Below are 22,125 nucleotides of genomic sequence, written 5' to 3'. Positions count from 1 at the left end.
GCCCGATTTGATGCTCAAGTCGAATTTAACGTCACTACTAAAGTAATACAACTTTTAAAAGGTTGCCCCTCTCTGACCCAGCTGGTCCAGTACCCTCACAGACACTGACCAACTGATAGCTAGCTTTTTGCTTACCTAGGGAATAGAATGAATGACTCCCAGGCTTAGGAACAAAAGCTCCCTGCTGCGGGGCGGGGTGTTACGCCCCGTTCACAGCAAGCCACTTAGGGCGTTAGCCCAAAACGCATGCTTCAAAGGGCAGCCCTCTATCCAGGTAGATGGGGCAGAGAGGGAAGACCAGTACCCAAACCGGTTTTCCCGTGGGCGTGTAGCCCCCAGATGGCCACACTTCTAGGGTAGGCTACCAAGCTCCTCCTACTCGAGGAAAGATTCAGACATCTTCATAGTGGTCAGAATAGTGCATTCTGGGATCACCAGATACCACACATTGCCAGAAAGTCGCTATCGGGAGCAGGTGTGGGGGGGGGGGGGGAAGGGGGGGGGGCAGGTATCCCATGGACTAATGATCGCTTTGTCCCCTAAGGGCACTTGCCTGCGATAAATATGGCACCCTGAACCTCAGGCTGCGGCTGGCTTTCTACTGTCTCAAAGAAGATTTCATGGAGGCCCAACCTCTGTGGCCTAAGTCACCCCACACGACCCGTGGACTGAGGAAGCGCCACAAAGGAACCCCCGTTGACAGCACACCAACCAGAGAATCATTGATTAGCTTTCCATCCTGTATCCTCAGATATAGAATTCCATTAAAGTCTATACCAGTCTTGCTGTAAAGTTTTGAACTGGACTGAAAAACACTCTGATGGCCACGTAACTGTCAAAATCTACCACACTGATCCTCCCTAACCCCCCCCCCCGGACTACCACCCTGTTGGATTTGGTTGCCCTAGCCAGGCCAGAGTAGCCAACTAACTCCTTACAAACATTTGAAAAGTATGCAAACTGAAAGTTGGCCCATACTTTTTTGCGGTTGAATTAAAAACGTGCCAAATCTTTAAAAATCAGTATCTCCACAAACATCATATGGATTTTTCTTATCTTGAACTCTAAAAATTCATAAAAACAATCTATTTTTTATAAATTTGCCTCGTATTTCTTTTTGTGTTGTGTGGCTTTCATATTTCAATTTTTGGTATTGGTAAATGCTTTACACAAAATTCCTTTGTGCAAGCCTTACTGCTCAAAGCCATAGCTATAGAGAATTGAGATTATGGTTGTTCAAACGAGCCTGACTGGACCAGAGATAGTTTTTGCCGATGTATTCTACTGCAAGGCTACACAGCCACACCTTAGAACAGTGGTTCCCAACCTTTTGATTTCTGTGGACCCCCACTTTAACATTAATGGAACCCAGGGACCCCCACTGAATCATCATGGGAATCCAGGGACCCCCACCTGAGTCATTACTGGAAGCTGGGCACCTAATTTGTCAATATTTTTTTATTTTCTAGGCACTCGGGGGACCCCCTGAGAAGGCTTCGTGGACCCCCAGGGGTCCGCGGACCACAGGTTGGGAACCACTGCCTTATAATACCTCAAAATCCTCACCTTCAGAATTTGGGTTTATTTCTAAAAGACAAACCAACATGCTAGGATCCACCGTATCTCTGTCTTTTTGCTCCTATTGTATCCTCCCCTTTTATGAGATCAGGCTAGTGCTTCAACTGGGGCCACCAATTTTATAATGTTTCAAACTACTGTTTGCTGTACTTTTACTGTTCGCACAAATCAAGGTAAAAATACCAACTTCCTATTTAGGCTTCCGTTTTAAATTCCTTCATATTTGGAGTGTGTTCACATTTTCAATTTGAGTTTATGCGTATATACTTGATAAATCTACTAATATTATTTAGTTTTCTAGACAGTTGTGTACCCCCCCTCCCCCCAAGCAGTCATCAAGGACTCCTAAGGGTTCAAGGACCACAGGTTAAGGATCACTGGTACAGATTGTTGCCCCACAGTTACACACACAGGCACATGCATGCTTCAACATCTAGTTTTGCTTGCCTTAGTTTAGTACGTTCTGACTCATAATTACGAAACTTCAGCAGGTCTTTAACAGGAAGGCGAGTGCCTAAACGTCAATCTGTTTGACCAAACATGAACTCTGTTCCAACTGCAAAGCTATAAACAGCCACCTTGAACATGGAGAGAGGTATTAGTGAGACTTCCTGAGCACAACACGAGTTGCACTGAAAACAGGTTCCACGGTTCAGGGTAGATCACTAATTAACCCGAATCTGGAAGCCACATAGGATTGCAATTGCCTGCTGGATTTCATAACATCACTGAGAGCACATACTGTGTCAGCCGGATTGTGGGGGAGGGGTGGGACAGGCAAAAAAAAAAAAAAAAAAAAAAAAAAAAAAAGTCACAGGAATTGTTGTAAACTGCTGCGCTTAAACCACACTACCACAGAGAACCTGAAAACCCAAACTGTGCAAAAGGAAAGAAAAACATATGTGATAACAGCTTGGCGTGACATGCCCCTATAAATGAGGAGCTAACTTGACAATAACCTATATTAGAACACTGAAATGTTGACAGCTCCAATGAAGACAATCGAGCAGCTTCAGGCTTATAATGGCTGGTATAAGCACGGAGCTCCAACATTCCAATATTTGTCTTTCTGTTTCTCCCTTTTCAATTTAGAACATTCTACCCTTAGTCTATGGAATCATCTAATAGCTGTATAGCTCTCCCGCCTCTTCTACACCAGTTGTTAAAGGCCCTTTCCCTGGGTCTATAACTCAGGTTCAGGGAATTTAACAACTGGTATACCCCTTGGCAGCTGGCTATATAAAAGCACCCTCTATCACCAATGCCTGACAAGATGCAAAAAAAAAAAAAAACACACAATTACAGGTTTACCACTGTGCTGACCGCGTATCATTCAAACCTAGCACCCACAATGGACAAAACTTTAAACAACTCTGAAACACAAAGCAGGAGGCAGAGTGCTGCCAAGTTCCAGCTACTCTGTCCAAGTAGGATTAACAATCATTATTTGTTTTAAAATGTATTCTATATTTCATCAGTTATGTAGGCCCTGGAAAACGGGTAGTTACAGACGTATATGACTTAACCAGGTATTAACTTTATTGACCTCGTGGATACACAGAACTTGCTAAAATTACCAGGGCCTGCAAACCCCTAGGTGATAAGAAGGAAGAAAATGTAGGAAGTACCACCTTGGTGTATATCAACATCAGCAAGGAGCATGAAAAAGCAAAGTAGACTAAACTGATCCTAAGCCAAAAGAAAGCAATGACATTTGTAAAGCCCTCCATCCAATGATTCCTTATACGCCTTAAAAAAAAAAAAAAAAAAAAAAAAAAAACTGACAAACAACTGAGTGCACAAAAAAATAATACTCCTTAATGCTTGATCTGCAGTATGTCCGAAAACCACCCTGAAGCATCAAACTCCTATACTATAAAGTTTTTTTTTCCACTACCTGCAGCTTCGGTGCTTTTGTTATCATGCTGAATAAAAATGTCCTTCCAGCTACTGGCCTAGTTATCAGCATGCATTTATTTAGGGTGAGCAGCTCAAACAGCAGAGTACACTTGCTTTAAATTTACCAGGAGGGACTTTCGGTGGGCACCGTCACTATATCAACAAGATGGTGAGACTGTAGCCGAATATTGATGACAACAAATATTTCTAGATTGCCACATTCAAGTTTGCAGTACTACAAGGAAAGGGAACCCCATCACCTTTATTAAGGAAGCCTTCACTGCATTCCCAAGAGATTCAGTTTTTGACTCCAGGAAGGTTAAGGCAACCACACTTTGCTCAAATTGTTCCCTATTTTGTGAGATAGCCTTAAGTTAGTTTCATTGACTGCTGCTGCAAGCTGAACCTACACCTCATTTGCCAACTAGCAAGTCACTACGAAATCATAATCTGCGGTCAAATTACAGGTTATCGCCTAAACTCTTCTGCTTGTGTACCTCAATGACACAAACTCTTTAAGTATCACTCTACTCCAAGAACAGAGCCTTTTTGTTCGTGCTCAGCCAATTTAGAAGAGATAGTCTACTGACATTCTAACCCCAACTGAAGAAAAAAACGAGTGCCATTTTAAACCTCATACATCAGAATTTAGGATTTGGACAACAGCATTAATGTGCATGGTCTGAGATCAAGGTCCGGGCCACTCACATCTTGTGACAATAGTTGCCAGTGTCACTGTATTTCAGCTTTACGTTCTTTTAGCTCTGTAAACCATCTACTTTTTTTATCGAAATAACCTCATCCAGGTTGTAAGAACACAACTCAGAACTGCAATTACAGGAGACAGTTTGCAGAACAAGAGTCACCTTTCTACTGCTTTCCTAAAAGATAGCTGGGATTGGGCCAACATGGGTTGGCACATAGTTCCACATCTCTGGCCCCCTGGACATTCTAGGATGCACATCTTCATAAATAACAGCAATGAAAACCTAGCAGGGTGGCCAGCGGTCCCACATTGTGCAGATTGTTCTGCAATTGTGCCTTCTCTCCCACTGACCGCTTTATGGTTGATACCTTTCAGTGTCTAGGGGTGTGAAGGCGCAGCAAAGAGGGGTTCTTGAAAACGGAGCATCAGGAGCACATTTACTTATGGCAATGAAAACTCAAATGCACTGGGTGTGAGTTTATTGAATAAGCCCAGTGCTTGAAATGGAAATACAAGAGTGTAGGTACTCACTATCCCAGGGGACATGTCTGATAATAAGAAATGCAGGTACTTCCCTGTTGAAAATGATGCACCCTGCAATGAAGTACAGGTTGCAAAGTAAAGAACTGCAGGTACTGAGTACCTACCCATTTAAATCACCGATTAAGCCCGTTTCAAAGTGCTGGCAAATAAACCGGTCATTTACCCGGGATCAAACATGCCATTGCACACTTCCCTAAAAAGCAAGGTTACTTTGAAAAACTTCAGTGAGCACGAGGACAAAATGTATTTTTTTTTTTTTTTTTTTAAATCGCACGTTAATATTACCGCGGGGAAAACCTCAAGCCGATGACAACCGTTTTCCATTGAATGGGTTACATCAGGGACCATGAGCTGAGAGTTATACCATTCCAACATGGACTCCTCCCACGCAACACACTAGGTCCATCCCATTCCAAGATGGACGCAACGATTACGTATGACAACTCCCCATCAGTGGTTTCTATTTCGAGACAGCGATGCAGGGTCCACGACGGCAGAAGCATGACCAATCGCGCCCTCCTGCTGTACCTGAATCACCGCGTCCCGGAGCAGCGCGCTCAGCGCCTCGTTCTTGAGCGTCTCCCGAGCCTTCTGCTCGCTCAGCCCGATGGCTGTGAACAGGGACACGCTCTCCGCCGCCATCTTGCAGCCGGCAAAAAAAAAGAAAGGAAGGTTCAGCCAATCACAAACACGAACCATTCACTCGCGAAGGGGCGTTCGCGGTAGAAGAGTCTGACCAATCAGAATAAGAAATAGGAGTCTCTGCAGCCTATGACCGAGGGAAGGATGAATTTCGTAGATGATAACTGGTTTGTCAGAGGCTGTGATTGAAACAGAGAACGGACACCCCCAACTTGATTGAGAAAGTTTGTGTCTCTTGCCTGGAGTTGGGCGCTCAGCGCAGGAGTGGGCGTGGTGGCCACAGAGCTCACATTTACTACTCTTAATAATGGTCTACACTGTCTACAGTGTTTTAGGAAAGTGAAACTTGTTCAAGACGGTCCAGAGGCTTATTTACTAATTTGATACCACCCCTTGGATATTTTGGGAAAAGTTAAACTTTCTCCAAGTTGGAATAACATTTTTCTCCAATCCATCATACATGCCAACATATTAGAACAGGAAAGTGAGAGATGTTAAGATGTTATAAAACACAATCAAGAGAGTGTATTTTTTCCCATTGACTTCTGTTGAAGTAGAGGCAATTTCAGTTGTGAGGCAGTCAATATAAAGTCATTTTTGGCTCAAAAAGCTGCGGGTCTCCCTTCTGAAACTGGCCTATTGGCATGTATGTACCATGCAAATTGCTTACATGATACACAGATGGCAACATTTTCAATCTGCAAAGAGAGAGCTTTTGAAAACAGAATCAGAGTAATTTATTTTCCCCATTTATCTACACTGAAGCAGCGACAACAAAAATAAAGTTGTTTTGGACTTAAAAATTCAGTGTCTCCTGACGGAATGGGGTTTGGCTCAACAAAAAGTGTATAACTGTATCAATGCTCTATTAAATGAGTAAGGTGCAGTAAAAGTGACCCTTAGTCATAGCTTCCTCACGTATGACCAGTTAGTACACCAAATATTTATATTGGTCATGATGGCACAGTAAGTGCCATCAAACAATCGTAAATCTTGGTCATGTCCCAAGAAAGGATGTAACGTATACTTTAAAGTTACTTTATAGGAAACACCCTCGATGAGGGATAGAAGCACAGGAACAGCAAAAATCTCATAAAAATGCACACAGTACTTTGAATGGTACAACATAACATATACAACTGAACAGAAAGTTGGGAAAATGTATACAGATTCGTGCAGCATATATTCAAATTAATTTCGAGTTAAGCAGTTTATTGTGCCAAAATCTGCCACTAGACTGCCGCACTAGTCTTGGGGTATTCTTCATCCTATCTATAAATAGTTATTAGTGTGAAAGCAATAGTTGTGGCCTTTCTTCTCCACTCATACTCAATCTGTCAGCTCTTCTTCGAATCACCTTACCTTTTGATCATCCTCTCTCTTTCTCCTACCATCAGGAGTAGGCCTCTCCATTTTTCATTTCCTCTCTGCTTTTCCTCTTCTCTTATTCTTCTCCCATTACCAATCACCCCATTTCCTTCTTTTGCTTTTCTTCAGCCTTTCACACTTCTTTTGTCTTACTTGCAAGTCATTGGTTCACACCCAGCATTGCTGACTCAGTTCCTCATCTTTCTGATGTTGATAAATTGGGTACCCTCAAACTGAGTGGCAATATCACCTGTTAAGTAGCAGTGCTTTGAAACAGTAACACCATGGTGGTAAGAACTCTGTAAAGACAATTCATTTTCATCTTCTTCAAACCACCTCTCATGATCTGATCCTAACACGCAGCCCTACTATTTTAAAACAAACAGACATCTATAATTCACTCATAAAGATACTAGCAATAATTAAATCACCTACCCACAGCCATGTTTAGCCATGCACCCTGTGTGGATGTTTCACATTTGATGTTAAATCTCTCTCTCCATACACATACACATAAAATCAGGTACTTACCTGCTGCCGCAGTAATTTTTCACAGCTCCCACTACCTGATACGCCAAGGGTATTCACTGTGCTGTGTAAATATCAATTTCATTTTTGTCCTTGAAATGCGATAGGTAAAGAGCCATACATCACACTCAGCTAGAAAGTGACAAAGTATATTGCCATTTTTACAGCAAACTCTTTAACCATAAGATTAGCTAGTGCTATCTATGCCGAGCGGAAAAATGACAAAAGCCTTTTACCTTTCCATGCACAGTATTCCAGTTTTGGATTGGCAGAATATCATCCAAGCCAACCTGGAATGAATAAAAGCAACCACTGATAGGTGTTTGAGTCTTCTTCAGTGAGGTACGGCTTTGTCCAGACACAAGGGAACACCCAGTATAAGCAAAAACAATACCCTTTCAGGCTTAGAGTGCTACATAAATAATGCACAAAAGGAAAGAAGGCTCTCTGGGTATTTCCTAGGTTTAGATGGAGAGCAGCTCTTCTAAAGAGCACCCTACAACACCAGCTACACTCTGATACTGTTCACCTCAAATGTCTGTTTAACTGAAACTTGCACCCACGAGTTGCAGGGCTTCTTTAGTTTCCTACAAATAATTGATTATTTCTGAGCATGTAAGTGGCTCATTTATCTATCTCTTTGTATTTCCCATTCACTTTGTTTTTGTTTGTTGATGTTTTCCTCACAGATTAGCAATGGCTTTTAGTGGTTCTCAAGGCAGTAACTTGTTTTCCCATAGTGTAACTTTTAAGAAGGAAATGTAGAAAAAAATCGGGGGTAATTATATAAATTCCCAATTAACATATTGTAGAGAAGAGAATACTTTAAGACAGAAAAAGATAAAATAAAATATTTTTAAGTTAAACATTCAGGCGCTTTCCACCTAAATGTGGGTGTGTCGTTAGGATGTGTGTTTACCAGAAGTGTTGCAGGGACCCTAGTCCAATTGCTTTGCTCAAAAGAGATTCTGAAGTTGAAGGCTTAGTTTAGGAAGTGGTTATGGCTAAGAAATGCAGATAAAGTGTGGCACTATCAAATAACTCAGTAAAGGTCGATGCCCATCAAGCACTAGAGTTTAAAAAACCTTTATAGATTTATGTTCACTGTAGCTCAATAGAACAATAAACCTGATGTTAAGCAAAGCAAATCAGAAGGTTCTAGTAAAGTCTTGTGTCCAGATACAACCTCAAAAGTTATTCTAGTGATACTGTTTGTAGCTTTGAGCCCTGTGACCACTACTTACTGTAAAGAAATGCTCATCCCATGCACGGTTCTCTTGGCAGTGCCCTTTGGCGCATGACTATATAACCTTATTTACGTGAAACAGGTTGTAACTCACAGATGAGTACTCTGAATTAGAGGAAGTCCCCTATTCGTTGCACAATTACCAATGACACACAGAATAAGTTTCTTAGCAATCATTATTTCAAAGTGGAATGGCTACACCATATCTTAGAGCTTCTAGCCAACACATTGTTTGTTAACCCAGGGGTCCTCTGCTGTCAGTGGGTATTGAGCAACAAGCTTGATGCCCACTGGGACTTGTTTTTGGGAGGGGGCCATCCTTACCTTGCAACCACATTATCTCAGGCAGCATTTGGACCAAAAGGGATGAAGGTCATTATATCAGTACAACTCAGCCCACACTGTGTGCAAAAATTAATTTTCTTAGCAAAATCATTGTAGGAAAGTACCATCTTGCCTGGCATGTTACCCCCATTTTTCACTGTATATATGTTGTTTTAGTTGTATGTGTCACTGGGACCCTGGTAACCCAGGGCCCCAGTGCTCATAAGTGTGCCTGAATGTGTTACATGTGTAGTGACTAACTGTCTCACTGAGGCTCTGCTAATCAGAACCTCAATGGTTATGCTCTCTCATTTCTTTCCAAATTGTCACTGACAGGCTAGTGACCATTTTTACCAATTTACATTGGCTTACTGGAACACCCTTATAATTCCCTAGTATATGGTACTGAGGTACCCAGGGTATTGGGGTTCCAGGAGATCCCTATGGGCTGCAGCATTTCTTTTGCCACCCATAGGGAGCTCTGACAATTCTTACACAGGCCTGCCACTGCAGCCTGAGTGAAATAACGTCCACGTTATTTCACAGCCATTTTACACTGCACTTAAGTAACTTATAAGTCACCTATATGTCTAACCTTTACCTGGTAAAGGTTAGGTGCAAAGTTACTTAGTGTGAGGGCACCCTGGCACTAGCCAAGGTGCCCCCACATTGTTCAGAGCTAATTCACTGAACTTTGTGAGTGCGGGGACACCATTACACGCGTGCACTACATATAGGTCACTACCTATATGTAGCTTCACCATGGTAACTCCGAATATGGCCATGTAACATGTCTATGATCATGGAATTGCCCCCTCTATGCCATCCTGGCATTGTTGGTACAATTCCATGATCCCAGTGGTCTGTAGCACAGACCCTGGTACTGCCAGACTGCCCTTCCTGGGGTTTCACTGCAGCTGCTGCTGCTGCCAACCCCTCAGACAGGCAGCTGCCCTCCTGGGGTCCAGCCAGGCCTGGCCCAGGATGGTAGAACAAAGAACTTCCTCTGAGAGAGGGTGTGACACCCTCTCCCTTTGGAAAATGGTGTAAAGGCAGGGGAGGAGTAGCCTCCCCCAGCCTCTGGAAATGCTTTGTTGGGCACAGATGTGCCCAATTCTGCATAAGCCAGTCTACACCGGTTCAGGGACCCCTTAGCCCCTGCTCTGGCGCGAAACTGGACAAAGGAAAGGGGAGTGACCACTCCCCTGACCTGCACCTCCCCTGGGAGGTGTCCAGAGCTCCTCCAGTGTGCTCCAGACCTCTGCCATCTTGGAAACAGAGGTGCTGCTGGCACACTGGACTGCTCTGAGTGGCCAGTGCCACCAGGTGACGTCAGAGACTCCTGCTGATAGGCTCCTTCAGGTGTTAGTAGCCTTTCCTCTCTCCTAGGTAGCCAAACCCTCTTTTCTGGCTATTTAGGGTCTCTGTCTCTGGGGAAACTTCAGATAACGAATGCATGAGCTCAGCCGAGTTCCTCTGCATCTCCCTCTTCACCTTCTGATAAGGAATCGACCGCTGACCGCGCTGGAAGCCTGCAAACCTGCAACATAGTAGCAAAGACGACTACTGCAACTCTGTAACGCTGATCCTGCCGCCTTCTCGACTGTTTTCCTGCTTGTGCATGCTGTGGGGGTAGTCTGCCTCCTCTCTGCACCAGAAGCTCCGAAGAAATCTCCCGTGGGTCGACGGAATCTTCCCCCTGCAACCGCAGGCACCAAAAAGCTGCATTACCGGTCCCTTGGGTCTCCTCTCAGCACGACGAGCGAGGTCCCTCGAATCCAGCGACGCTGTCCAAGTGACCCCCACAGTCCAGTGACTCTTCAGCCCAAGTTTGGTGGAGGTAAGTCCTTGCCTCACCTCGCTGGGCTGCATTGCTGGGAACCGCGACTTTGCAGCTACTCCGGCCCCTGTGCACTTCCGGCGGAAATCCTTTGTGCACAGCCAAGCCTGGGTCCACGGCACTCTAACCTGCATTGCACGACTTTCTAAGTTGGTCTCCGGCGACGTGGGACTCCTTTGTGCAACTTCGGCGAGCACCGTTTCACACATCCTCGTAGTGCCTGTTTCTGGCACTTCTCCGGGTGCTACCTGCTTTAGTGAGGGCTCTTTGTCTTGCTCGACGTCCCCTCTCTCTGCAGGTCCAATTTGCGACCTCCTGGTCCCTCCTGGGCCCCAGCAGCGTCCAAAAACGCCAAACGCACGATTTGCGTGTAGCAAGGCTTGTTGGCGTCTTTCCGGCGGGAAAACACTTTTGCACGACTCTCCAAGGCGAGAGGGATCCGTCCACCAAAGGGGAAGTCTCTAGCCCTTTTCGTTCCTGCAGAAAGCTCAGCTTCTTCTGTCCAGTCGAAGCTTCTTTGCACCCGCAGCTGGCATTTCCTGGGCATCTGCCCATCTCCGACTTGCTTGTGACTTTTGGACTTGGTCCCCTTGTTCCACAGGTACCCTAGATTGGAAATCCACAGTTGTTGCATTGCTGGTTTGTGTCTTTCCTGCATTATTCCTCTAACACGACTCTTTTGTCCTTAGGGGAACTTTAGTGCACTTTGCACTCACTTTTCAGGGTCTTGGGGAGGGTTATTTTGCTAACTCTCACTATTTTCTAATAGTCCCAGCGACCCTCTACAAGGTCACATAGGTTTGGGGTCCATTCGTGGTTCGCATTCCACTTCTGGAGTATATGGTTTGTGTTGCCCCTATCCCTATGTTTCCCCATTGCATCCTATTGTAACTATACATTGTTTGCACTGTTTTCTAAGACTATACTGCATATTTTTGCTATTGTGTATATATATCTTGTGTATATTTCCTATCCTCTCACTGAGGGTACACTCTAAGATACTTTGGCATATTGTCATAAAAATAAAGTACCTTTATTTTTAGTATAACTGTGTATTGTGTTTTCTTATGATATTGTGCATATGACACTAAGTGGTACTGTAGTAGCTTCACACGTCTCCTAGTTCAGCCTAAGCTGCTCTGCTAAGCTACCATTATCTATCAGCCTAAGCTGCTAGACACCCTATACACTAATAAGGGATAACTGGGCCTGGTGCAAGGTGCAAGTACCCCTTGGTACTCACTACAAGCCAGTCCAGCCTCCTACAATCATTGGGTGTAAGATTGGACTTGAAAAGTAACCCTCACCATGACAATCACGAAAAGTCAAACTACCAACTCAGAATAACTCTGAGCATCAGACATCTGCCAAAATCTGATATGAAGAATTTAATTCAAACTATGGCCAGATGCAGTAGTGAATATTGTAATGCCCTATACGTAGGCCTCCCAAAGGTCCTGTTATGTTATGTTGACTTGTATAGCACACCAAACACCTGAGAGGGTATCCAGGCACTTGTGCATGTGTGTTGGTGTGTGGTCCCCAAGGTGCTTATCTAAGGAGCCAGGGCTTCAAGCTTCTTGCCGATCTCAAGAAATGAGGAAGAGGCTCTGATGTGTTGCGGGAGGTCGTTCCATGTCCTGGGTGCGATGTAGGAAAATGAGCAACCTTCAAATTTGCTTTTGCAGATGTGAGAAATGCATGCGAGTGAGAGTAAGGCAGAGCATAGGTGTCTGGTGGGTTTTTGAAAGTGTATGCAGTTGTTCAGGTATTCTGGTCGTGTGTTATGTAGGGCTTTGTAGGTGGGTCTGAGCAGTTTGAATTGGCTGCGCTTGTGAATGGGGAGCCAGTGAAGTGCAGTGTGATATAGGTGTAGTGTGGGAGGTCGAGCTTGAGTCTTGCAGCTGAATTCTGGATAGTATGGAGTCTGTGTAGGAGGTGTTTGGAGATTCCGGCATACAGAGTATTGCCGCGGTGTAGCCAGTCGGTGTCCTACTCGCACAGAGGTGCAGTCTGCTAAGCTGCTGCCCATCTCACCGGCAAAACAAGAAAATTCAGTGGAAAAGCCATTGCACGTTTTAAATCATTTTTTTTCTTTCTTTGAGTTATTTATATAACACATGTGTACTGAAGGATGTTGATGAAGATGATGGGGTAGAAGGAGAAAGGGAGGATGCAGGGAAGGGGAGTTTATCAGCCAAGGAGTCTGGTTTGTTGGACTGGATGGGCTGACATTAGAAAGATCACAGCTGTGATAGCTGGAAGTTTCTGCTGCACCATACTTGAGGCCACATGCATGAATGTGCAATCAGTGGTCTTTTTGTGTTTTTGCAAAACCTATTTTGTGATCAGAGTGCTGTTTGCTAATGTTCTGCAATTTATGTGAGGACCCTGAAAATAACTAAACCTATGGATCGAAGTTTTGGTTGTTCAATAAACAAAACTTTACATAAACAGCATGTCATGTTCACCAATTAGAATTCAGCTTTACGTCTTTTAATGTCTCAGCAAATCGCAAACGTGTGACGTAAATGACGTAACACAGGAATGCGTGCTGGACAGGCAGTTTTGACTATTTGCACCAGATTATCTGAATGAAAAGCCGCAACAGAGTCAATTAAGTGAAACAAAGCCAAGTTAGTGTCATTTTGTGGGAAACGACCTAAGGAAGGCCCAATAAAAAGTGCAGTTTTGTTTCTACGCTCTTCCCTGAGCTTGACCCACAACTCTGTGTAATAACTTTGTCCTCTGAGAATTCTGCATCAAACGTGGAAATTATTTTGCAGTGTAAAAATCTTTTTCTGCATAGTTTGGTGCATTTCGGTTGGGAGAGGTTGTGTGTACAAATATATTATTGATTTTAAAAGGGCCTTTTTCTGTGGCGTCAGCGATAGCCATTCTATATTTATGGCTCGTTTGTACTTTACACTGAAATTAGACAATTTTGACCATAAATACAGTTCGTTCTGCTTGACAGAGCTCCACTAACGTTCCCAAAAATGGCATGCGCCTTGGAATAACCACAGGAATTTGATCCACATTTGTTGAGAATCTAACAGGGACTCCCAAAAGTTGTGGTTCCTATTAACATTCCCATACGAATATGTGTCCTCTAATGCAGAACAAACCGTACAGAATTGCACCCTTGCTTAATTTGAGCCGGTGGTTGCAGGTGGGGGACACTGGCATACATGTTTGGGGACCGGCACTCATTTTTCTGCGTCACACATTTACCCAGAGCAAAGGAGGGAAAAAAAAACTGGGAGAGACGATGGACGAGAAAGATAGAGAGGGAGGAAGCCGCAGGAATGTGGTCATCGGAAAAGGAGTGTTTGGCAGTGGATTAAAGAGGCATGAGGTGGATTCAAGAGTACGCAGCCTTGGTATTCGGCGCACTAACATTTAATAGCCCCTGCTGCGGCTTCTGAGCAGAGCTTTGGGCACCAGCACTCATTCTTTTACAAATAAAGAACTGATTACACCATTCTCTGCATGAACATAAAGCTTGGTCCAACGTGAAGCGTTTGCAGGGACACCAGGAGGCGATGGTAACGCCAAGTCCTGGCCTTAGGTTGGTATGAGAGTGAAAGGCTTGCTGTATTTCTGACGTGAGGTTCCAGAAGTAAGGCTGTGTCTCTAGTGGCATAACGTAAAATGTTAGGGTCCCCTCCAGAATGTGATGGGGGGCCTTGAGTCTCCCATATCTCACAGATATTCATTAGCATTGGGCTGAAGGGGGGCTCCTTGGAGGGTGTGCTGAAGGGGTGCTCTGTATTATGACTCTAAGGGCCCTGATTACAAGTTTAGGTGTTATTTATAGCCCCTGCTAGATAATGATCCAACAGGGTACGTTATTTATCAGGTTCGAAAAAAAGTACCTATTACAAGTTTATAGGGAACAGGATGCGTATTTTGCTGTTTAACGCACCAAAATCTGCATGATACAGTAAATACTGTGTGCTTCCCATGTCAAAATTTGGCAGGTTTGCCCTGCTGAAATGTAACGAAGGGTGAGTTATTTGATGCAGCCAATACATATAGAATGCGTTAAATACCTTTAAACTCGTAATTCTGACACACACATAAACAGGGTTTAACAAATGGGTCAGAATATTACAAGCCACTCGTGATCAGGCCCCATATTTCTGTAGTAAAAGACGAAACCTCTCAAGAGCGTTGGCATTTTTTAGGGTCACCCATTGTATCCCGCAATGGCTTAATTAGAGCCAGTTTGTTGCTTTGGTCTCTCATTTAGAGTTGGTGGTAAATCGGTGCTTAATTTGTGCTTGTTGTTTCAGTTGCGGAGCACCAGCATTTATTTTTGAGGGCCGGCACTTATTTTTCTGCCCCAAGCATTTACTGCAAACAAAAGACACATATTGCAAAGACGGTGGAAGAGAAAAACGAAAAAGCGTCAGAAAGGGGAAAAGCAGAAAGCTGCAAGAGTGAGCTGAAGGGGCAGGGAGTGGCTGTAAATGCATTAAAGAGGCCCGGGATGGCTTCAGGATTACGCTGCCTCAGTATTCCGTGGTCGCACATTTAACTGCAGCAGCCGCATGTTTAAGAGGAGGGCTTTGGGCACCGGCACGTTTTTATTTACAAATTAAGCACTGTGATAAATCCATAAGTGGATACTGTGATTGTACATGATATTGGAATTGGGAACCAATTGACCATTGGCCTGGGCTTTCTCAGCTCAAAACTCTCCTGGTGTACCTCGAGGAAGTAGCACTGGGAAAGTGGGTCAGAACGAGGAAAAATGTGAGTGTTAACCGTACCGGGCATACATGTTATTCCTCATTTCGACTTGAAAAACAATGAGGAAATTGAACCTACCAGGGAAAACTCAGGGCATGGTAAGACTACTTCTCCCAGCCAGTATTAGCTACTGATACTTCTATGAAGGTTGGAATAACCTTGAAGGAAGAGAGCTGTTTTTGCAAATTCCAGAGCATGGAGGGCAGGTACTTGGACACCCTCGAGTTGGAGTACTCTAGCCAGCCCAGGTCGCCATTTTGAAGCAGTTTGTAGAAAACACAGGTGTTATCTTGACAATTCCAGCATGCAATTGCTAAAATCTGGAGTCAACATTTGTGTAATTTGATCAAAGTAAGAAACCTGATGACAAAGAACACTCCCAACAGCTAGTCCACCCAGAAGTTACATTCGATTACAAAAAAAAATGTAGATATTGTGAAAAGAGAAAAGAGATGCCCTTTCACCTCGAAACCAGCAGCAGAAGTTGAAACTCAGCGTAATAATCTTATTTGATCAGGAGCGATTAGCGATCAAGCCAGGAAATCAATTTAACTCTGTTTAATTTCAATATATTTAAGTGGGTAGCAGAGAAACCCCATGAACATTCCTGAAAGGAATGTTGTTTCTCTTTCACTTACTTCTAGTGGGTGGGATTGTCCAGTGCTTAATTTGAAATTAAAAAGGTGCCGGTGCCCAAAGCCCTCCTCTTAAAAACGCGGCTGCTGCAATTAAATGTGTGAACACTGAATACTGAGGCAGCGTAATCCTGAAGCCATCTCAGGTCTCTTCTAGCCATATAAGGCCACTCCCTGCCCCTTCTGCTCACTCTTGCAGCTTTCTGCTTTCTCCCTTTGTGACGCCTTTTCGTTTTCCCTTCATCCGTTTTTCCCATATGTGTCTTTTGCTCGCAGCAAAGGCTTGAGGCAGAAGAATAAGCCCCGGCCCTCAAAAATAAGTGCCAGTGCTCAGCACCGGAAACAACAAGCACAAATTAAGCACTGGGATTGTCCCTCCTGTCCTGGGACCCAGGGGAGGATGTGAGGGGGGTCCGCTTGGCTCTGTTTAGAACCCCAGTTGTAGAAAGGTTAACAAGTAGCAGGTCCATAGCTCGGTCAGTAAGGTTGGGGGGAAGTTGAGATTCAGATTTCCCAACAATCATATAATGTTAAAATACATTTTAGGACAAGCAGGGTGCAGGGGAGGGGCCTATGGGGCACTCGAAAGGGAGAGAAATGTGGATTGGTGAGAGAAAACTCTCTATTTTGTAAGATAAACATGTTGAAGGCTTTGAAATCATACCTAGGGAGAGAGAGTGATTTTTTTATCTGTGTGTATGTACATTTTTCTGGTGAAATCCGACAGACACCAACCTCACCATACCGGACTGAACACTCCTGTACCCAACTATTAACCACAAAATACATTTATTAGTGGGGTGGGCAACACCCCAAACAGCCCCTGGCCAATAGACCTCTCTTACAGTCTCTATATGACATTTAATGCTTTCAATAGACGTGGTATCTCTTCCCATCGCCCCCACCAATCGAAGCGCATGAATTAGTTTCAGGACCCCGAGGAGCCATAAAATCCAATTTCTCTCTTTCACTCAATATTGTTGCTTCATTACTGCCCCCGGGGGGGCTATCACGGGTCAGTTATTCTGTTCCAGTAAGCCATAAGTTTTGTGTTTAAATAATTATATTGATCAGATTACGGGAGAGCATCTCGGTTGGCTATCATGTCTCTTTGAAGAAATACCAAAATGAAGAAATAAATACGAATATAACTCGGTAAAAGAAATATAATAAGAATAATATTTATTTCCATTATCAGAAAAAAGCAGAGTGATAAAAACAAAGGAATAAGGACGTAAACAGAGCAAATTTTATTACTAATAGTGATAGAGTTAGGATTTCAGGAGGTGTCCAGGTTTGAGTCTGTGTAGGGTTAAGGTAAGATCGAGGAAAGGGTTAATTTTTGTTCTAAAGTTCAATATTAAATTTAGAGTTGGCGAAGGGTTTATAAAAAGGGAAATTGTTAAGGTTATTGTTGGAAAGGGTGGTTCAGCAGGGGCACTGCCATGCAGGCTGGCATCCTTGACACACACGCCTCTGCCTCGTTTTCTACCCCCAACACACTGTTGTGACAACATACCCTCACCCACCACCTCCTGGACTCACCTTCTGTCCAGCCCTCCAGTTTCACCCCCTCGCCCTCAGGGCAGCCGTCGCACCTGCTAGACTTACTGTCCTTAAGACACATACACACATATATCAATACATTTGTTTCATTAAGGAATTTGGTACAGTTTTATGTTGCTCTTCTCCATCTGATGTCAACGAAAAGTTATTTTTTGGAAAATTCTTCATAGCTTCATCTTCTTCATAATTGCATTGATTAAAATATTTTTTATCTCAACGCACATTAGCTCAGTTGCCACATAGATGGATCATTTCTATCTGTTATGAAAAAACTACAACGTTTCCAGAATTCCGCAGCCAGGCTACTATTACATGTAAAGCCGCCAGCCCACATCTCCCCTGCCTTGAGAGCACTACACTGGTTACCCGTTGCCAGAAGATGCACTTTCAAGCTGCTTTGTATCACCCACAAAGCTATACATGGAACAGGACCGCTTTTTATCAGAAAGAAAATTACCAAATACATCCAACAAAGAACCCTCCGCTCAAGATTGGCACCCCGCCTTAGAACACATACAAGAAAAAGACTATAGGTGGTACATCCTTCTCCGTCCAAGCAGCCAAACTATGGAATTCATTACCCCCAACTATAAGAGCCACAGATAACTTTCTTGTCTTCAGAAAACTACTCAAGAGTTGTCTCTTTCCTTCATAACCACCTTTTTCAAACAACTATGAACTGCATATGCCTATGTGGATAAATATGTTTTTTCAGATTATATGTATATTTCTATTTATTTATAGTTTCTTTGGAAAATATGTATTGCTACTATGTCATAACAATAAAATACACACACACTCTTTAAACCTGTCTGACTAAATATTTTTTACCCATGATTCTAATTATGTATTGTATGTGCATATGTGTGTGTATTCATGTGTGTGTATTCATGTGTGTGTGTGTGTATATATATATATATATATATATATATGTGTGTGTATATGTTGTTTCTGTGCTTGGCATGTTCATGGATCATTGCATGGCTCCTGGTTGGGTTGTTATACTAGATATCTATGAATTCCTGCTCTCATCTTATCACACTTATCTACTCATCACTCTTATGTCATGTCTCTATCAAACTATCCTCCATTCTCACTCTGACTCATCCCAAATCCCTTCTACCACTTTCATCTCCTAAATATCTCTGCCTAAGCTCTTCCCTCCACCTCCACATCTAACTCACCAAACCTCACTCTACCTCTGTGACCTCCCACACAACCCTACTAAATTCTCCTGCATTCATCTCACCCTGCTACTATGCTCTCCCTAACTCTTCCACATACTCTTCCCCCTCCGCCCCCCTTCACTCATCCCAAGCCTTTGGGTTGAGTAAATGAAGGATATACTCCCAATTAACACTTCTGGATTTCTTTCCTCCTCCACCCCTCCATTACTCCAGTCAATCTAACTAACAAACTCTCATATCCGCGGCTCAAATTAACTCATAATAATACTAAAACTGTACTCATTATTTAACGATACTAACCCATCACTAATTCTTGTTGGGTTCCGGAGTAGCGTGCTACTCATTGAAAAGCGCTTCAACGCCTCGTCAGGGGTAGTAAGCGCTATATAAATACGATTACAATACAATACAATACATTGTATTGATCCTATTGATTGCATATAATTCCAAAAGTGCCAGTGTTTCTCATATTGTTTCAATAGACACAGGGCGGCTGAATGACTTCCCTAGGAGGTGACATGTGGGAAGCTGAAACAATTGTTTCGTAAAACTCTCTTTCTTTTTCATTGAATGGTTCAAGTATGCCATGATACGTCTACGCATTGACATAATACTGGATATGACATAGGGATGACATTCATCTACACGGTTATTAAATGAATTCATTAAGTTACAGTCGAGTGAAGGATATACCAATAAAGGTTATATCCAATGATGCATGGAGTCTACCCCTTAATTGTCTACCCCAGTGGTCTGCAAACTTCTTAATGCCGCCACGTCTAACAAAAAGAAAAAATCATTGCGCCCACCCAATGTTTCACAATTATTCAGATAAATAGGCAATGTTTAAATATTTCTAAGCATATTTAAACATTGCAGTTAAGTTCTGTTACCCCTTTAACACACACTCCCAGCCAGGATATACACTACAAAAGATGTTAGTGATGGCCCACTACAAAATGGCATACTGCCTCTAATTTTTCATCACTTAAAACAAAGTATGACGCTTCTCTTCTCCATAGCCTAGAGCCCCACCTGAGGTCACTTAAGGCCCTCTGAGGGGGCCTCGTCATCCATTTTAAAGACCTCTAGTCTACACGAATGCATTGCCCTTCACACTAGAAAAAGGCTCCCGGATGACCCAGTAGAGAAAATTCCCAGGCAGAACATTTTGTTCTGCATGTCTTCTGCCCGATAGAAGTGCATGTTCAGTAGAACGAAGTTTCACTTCCCAGGCAATTCCTTCATTAGCCGGATCACATGGAACATTGATAGACATCCCTGCTCTGGGAGTGGACAGCAAATGCTCCAGTAGCATTAGGATTCAACACACTCAAGACATTCATAGGTGGGCGGTGGAACTTTCCCATCCTCTTTGGTGGGTATCCAGACAGTTGTGCTAGGAGACACCCCACTTGTCCCCACCCCAGCTGCTGGTCCTCCTCTTCCATCGTTGTCCTTGGCATAGTTACCCCTAAACCATCGGGGATCACAACCTGTAGATTTCCTAAGCCTCAAAAGAAAAGTGCAACTTTTCCGGAGAAAAGCCAAAAAAGCTAACTTGGCATGTGTTTTTTGCCCCTCCCCACTGAATTATGGTCATAACTGCTAGGAGAGTGGTAAGACCTGTAAGAATATCTCTTATCCGCTGGTGACAGGATGGAGCCTCACCGTGAAAGCCAAAAACAGTCCACACAGATTAGTATTTTATATTCTGGAATTATTTATGATCCTGTAATCTTCAGTATTTGATCTGAGTAAGAATGTTTGTAAAGATTAGACACAAATCAACAAGTAATACGTGCAAAGGTCCAAGGATGATTACACCCCAGACACAGTTCATCACGCATTCCTGATCAATTTGTCAAATCCCTCACTAAAGTCCAACTAGTTCATTAGAAGCCTAGTTGTACTGGGTGTAGTAGTTTATTTTATTAAACAATCTAATGAAAAGGAGCTAGCTACCATTTAAATATGGCGTCTCGAATGCCTTTCACTCATGTGTCAAGAGAAGAACCATTAGGTTTTTTGAAAAAGAACCCTCACCCACCAGCCTAGTTGTTGGCATGCTTCATCGATTGGGTTCCCACCCAAGACCTCTTGTGCATCTCGGGTGCGCTGCGACGCCTGATTACAGAGGAACATGTTTTTTATGAAATTGTGAATTTTTGGGTGAATTAAAAGTACCTCAAGGTGATCTGTCTCTTAAAGATGTTTCAATCGTGGATCCCTCGGGTTGGATTAAAAACCGTGATGTGGACGTGAAGTGAGGTGACAATGGTCTTTCACTCCCTAGTATTAGGTCGATGAGTTCTATTTCCTATTTTCTTTCTTAGTTTACCTCATGCCACGTCAAGTGAAGCTCCTCACACCCCATTCGTGCCATCAGACCTGAAGTTGGAACTCTGTATTTCAGCTTCCCTCAGCATCCGCTGGCTTGTGTAACTCTGCCCCACTGACTGGTATGCAATATACCTTTCTGATACGTGGTACCCTATGGAGCGGGGAGGGGTCAGCTTGTGCTCTGCTCCTCTTTACTGCACAGGACAGTGAACAATACTTCTGTTCAGATTGTAGGACCTACACAGAAACCTACTCCAATGATGCCTCCTTTACATTCCAGACAGAACTTACAAGGTTGATTCTCCTTTTCTCCTCAGTCCACCTGTCAGTGAATGGAAACCAATTCTATCTCAAGCTGGTTATCATGAGCCTCAGAGAATTGTCACAAATAAAGCATAGATGTAGTTATTGTGGAAAAACAGAGGAGCTCATGTCATGAACAGATCTGTTATCCTAACCTCATGTTTCCATCACACACTCTAAGGCATTCAGTGTACAAACAGTGATCAGCTTATCAATGGTTGAGAATCTGTTCTAGGCATATTAATAGCTTCAAAATATGTCAATACTTGTTAATCAATGTGTTGTAAGCAGTGGTCGAAGTCCAGAAAAATGTGTGTTGTGTGCTCCTGAGAACAAAGGGTGGCAGGACCAGAGAGTGTAGAGAGGTAACATGGCAAAAAACCCAAAATATTCTGCAACTATGTTGTTGGCCTTTCACCTTTAACTGGATATAAAATATAGCACATACCCCAAAAATGAAAAATAAATGCAAGTTAAACCAATCTGTAGAAATTCGTTGTCCGGGTAGGAAAGTTCAGTTTGTGAATGTAATCACTTCAGTTGTCTATGTGTGTAATGGGAGGGTCAGTGAATTGTTGACTGAATCCTTGTTGGTGCACTGGGTAATAGTGATCTGTGTATTTATAGTGCTATCTCACCGAAAGTACTTGTGACAGAAA

The 22,125-nt window shown here is 43.3% G+C and overlaps 1 protein-coding gene across 1 annotated transcript in view; it reads right to left on the bottom strand.

Annotated features, from left to right (window-relative positions):
• The window catches only part of QARS1 (glutaminyl-tRNA synthetase 1), a 343,605-nt gene extending 338,195 nt beyond the window's left edge, over positions 1 to 5,410 (bottom strand). The window contains exon 1 of the mRNA XM_069206197.1: positions 5,255 to 5,410. Coding sequence (XP_069062298.1) covers positions 5,255 to 5,368 — 114 coding nt within the window. The 5' untranslated portion in view covers positions 5,369 to 5,410. The remainder of the gene's footprint in view (positions 1 to 5,254) is intronic.
• Positions 5,411 to 22,125: the final 16,715 nt, after the last annotated feature.

This window comes from Pleurodeles waltl, chromosome 9 (assembly GCF_031143425.1).
Source record: "Pleurodeles waltl isolate 20211129_DDA chromosome 9, aPleWal1.hap1.20221129, whole genome shotgun sequence".
Lineage (NCBI taxonomy): Eukaryota > Metazoa > Chordata > Amphibia > Caudata > Salamandridae > Pleurodeles > Pleurodeles waltl.
This window is presented reverse-complemented; position numbering and strand designations above follow the sequence as displayed.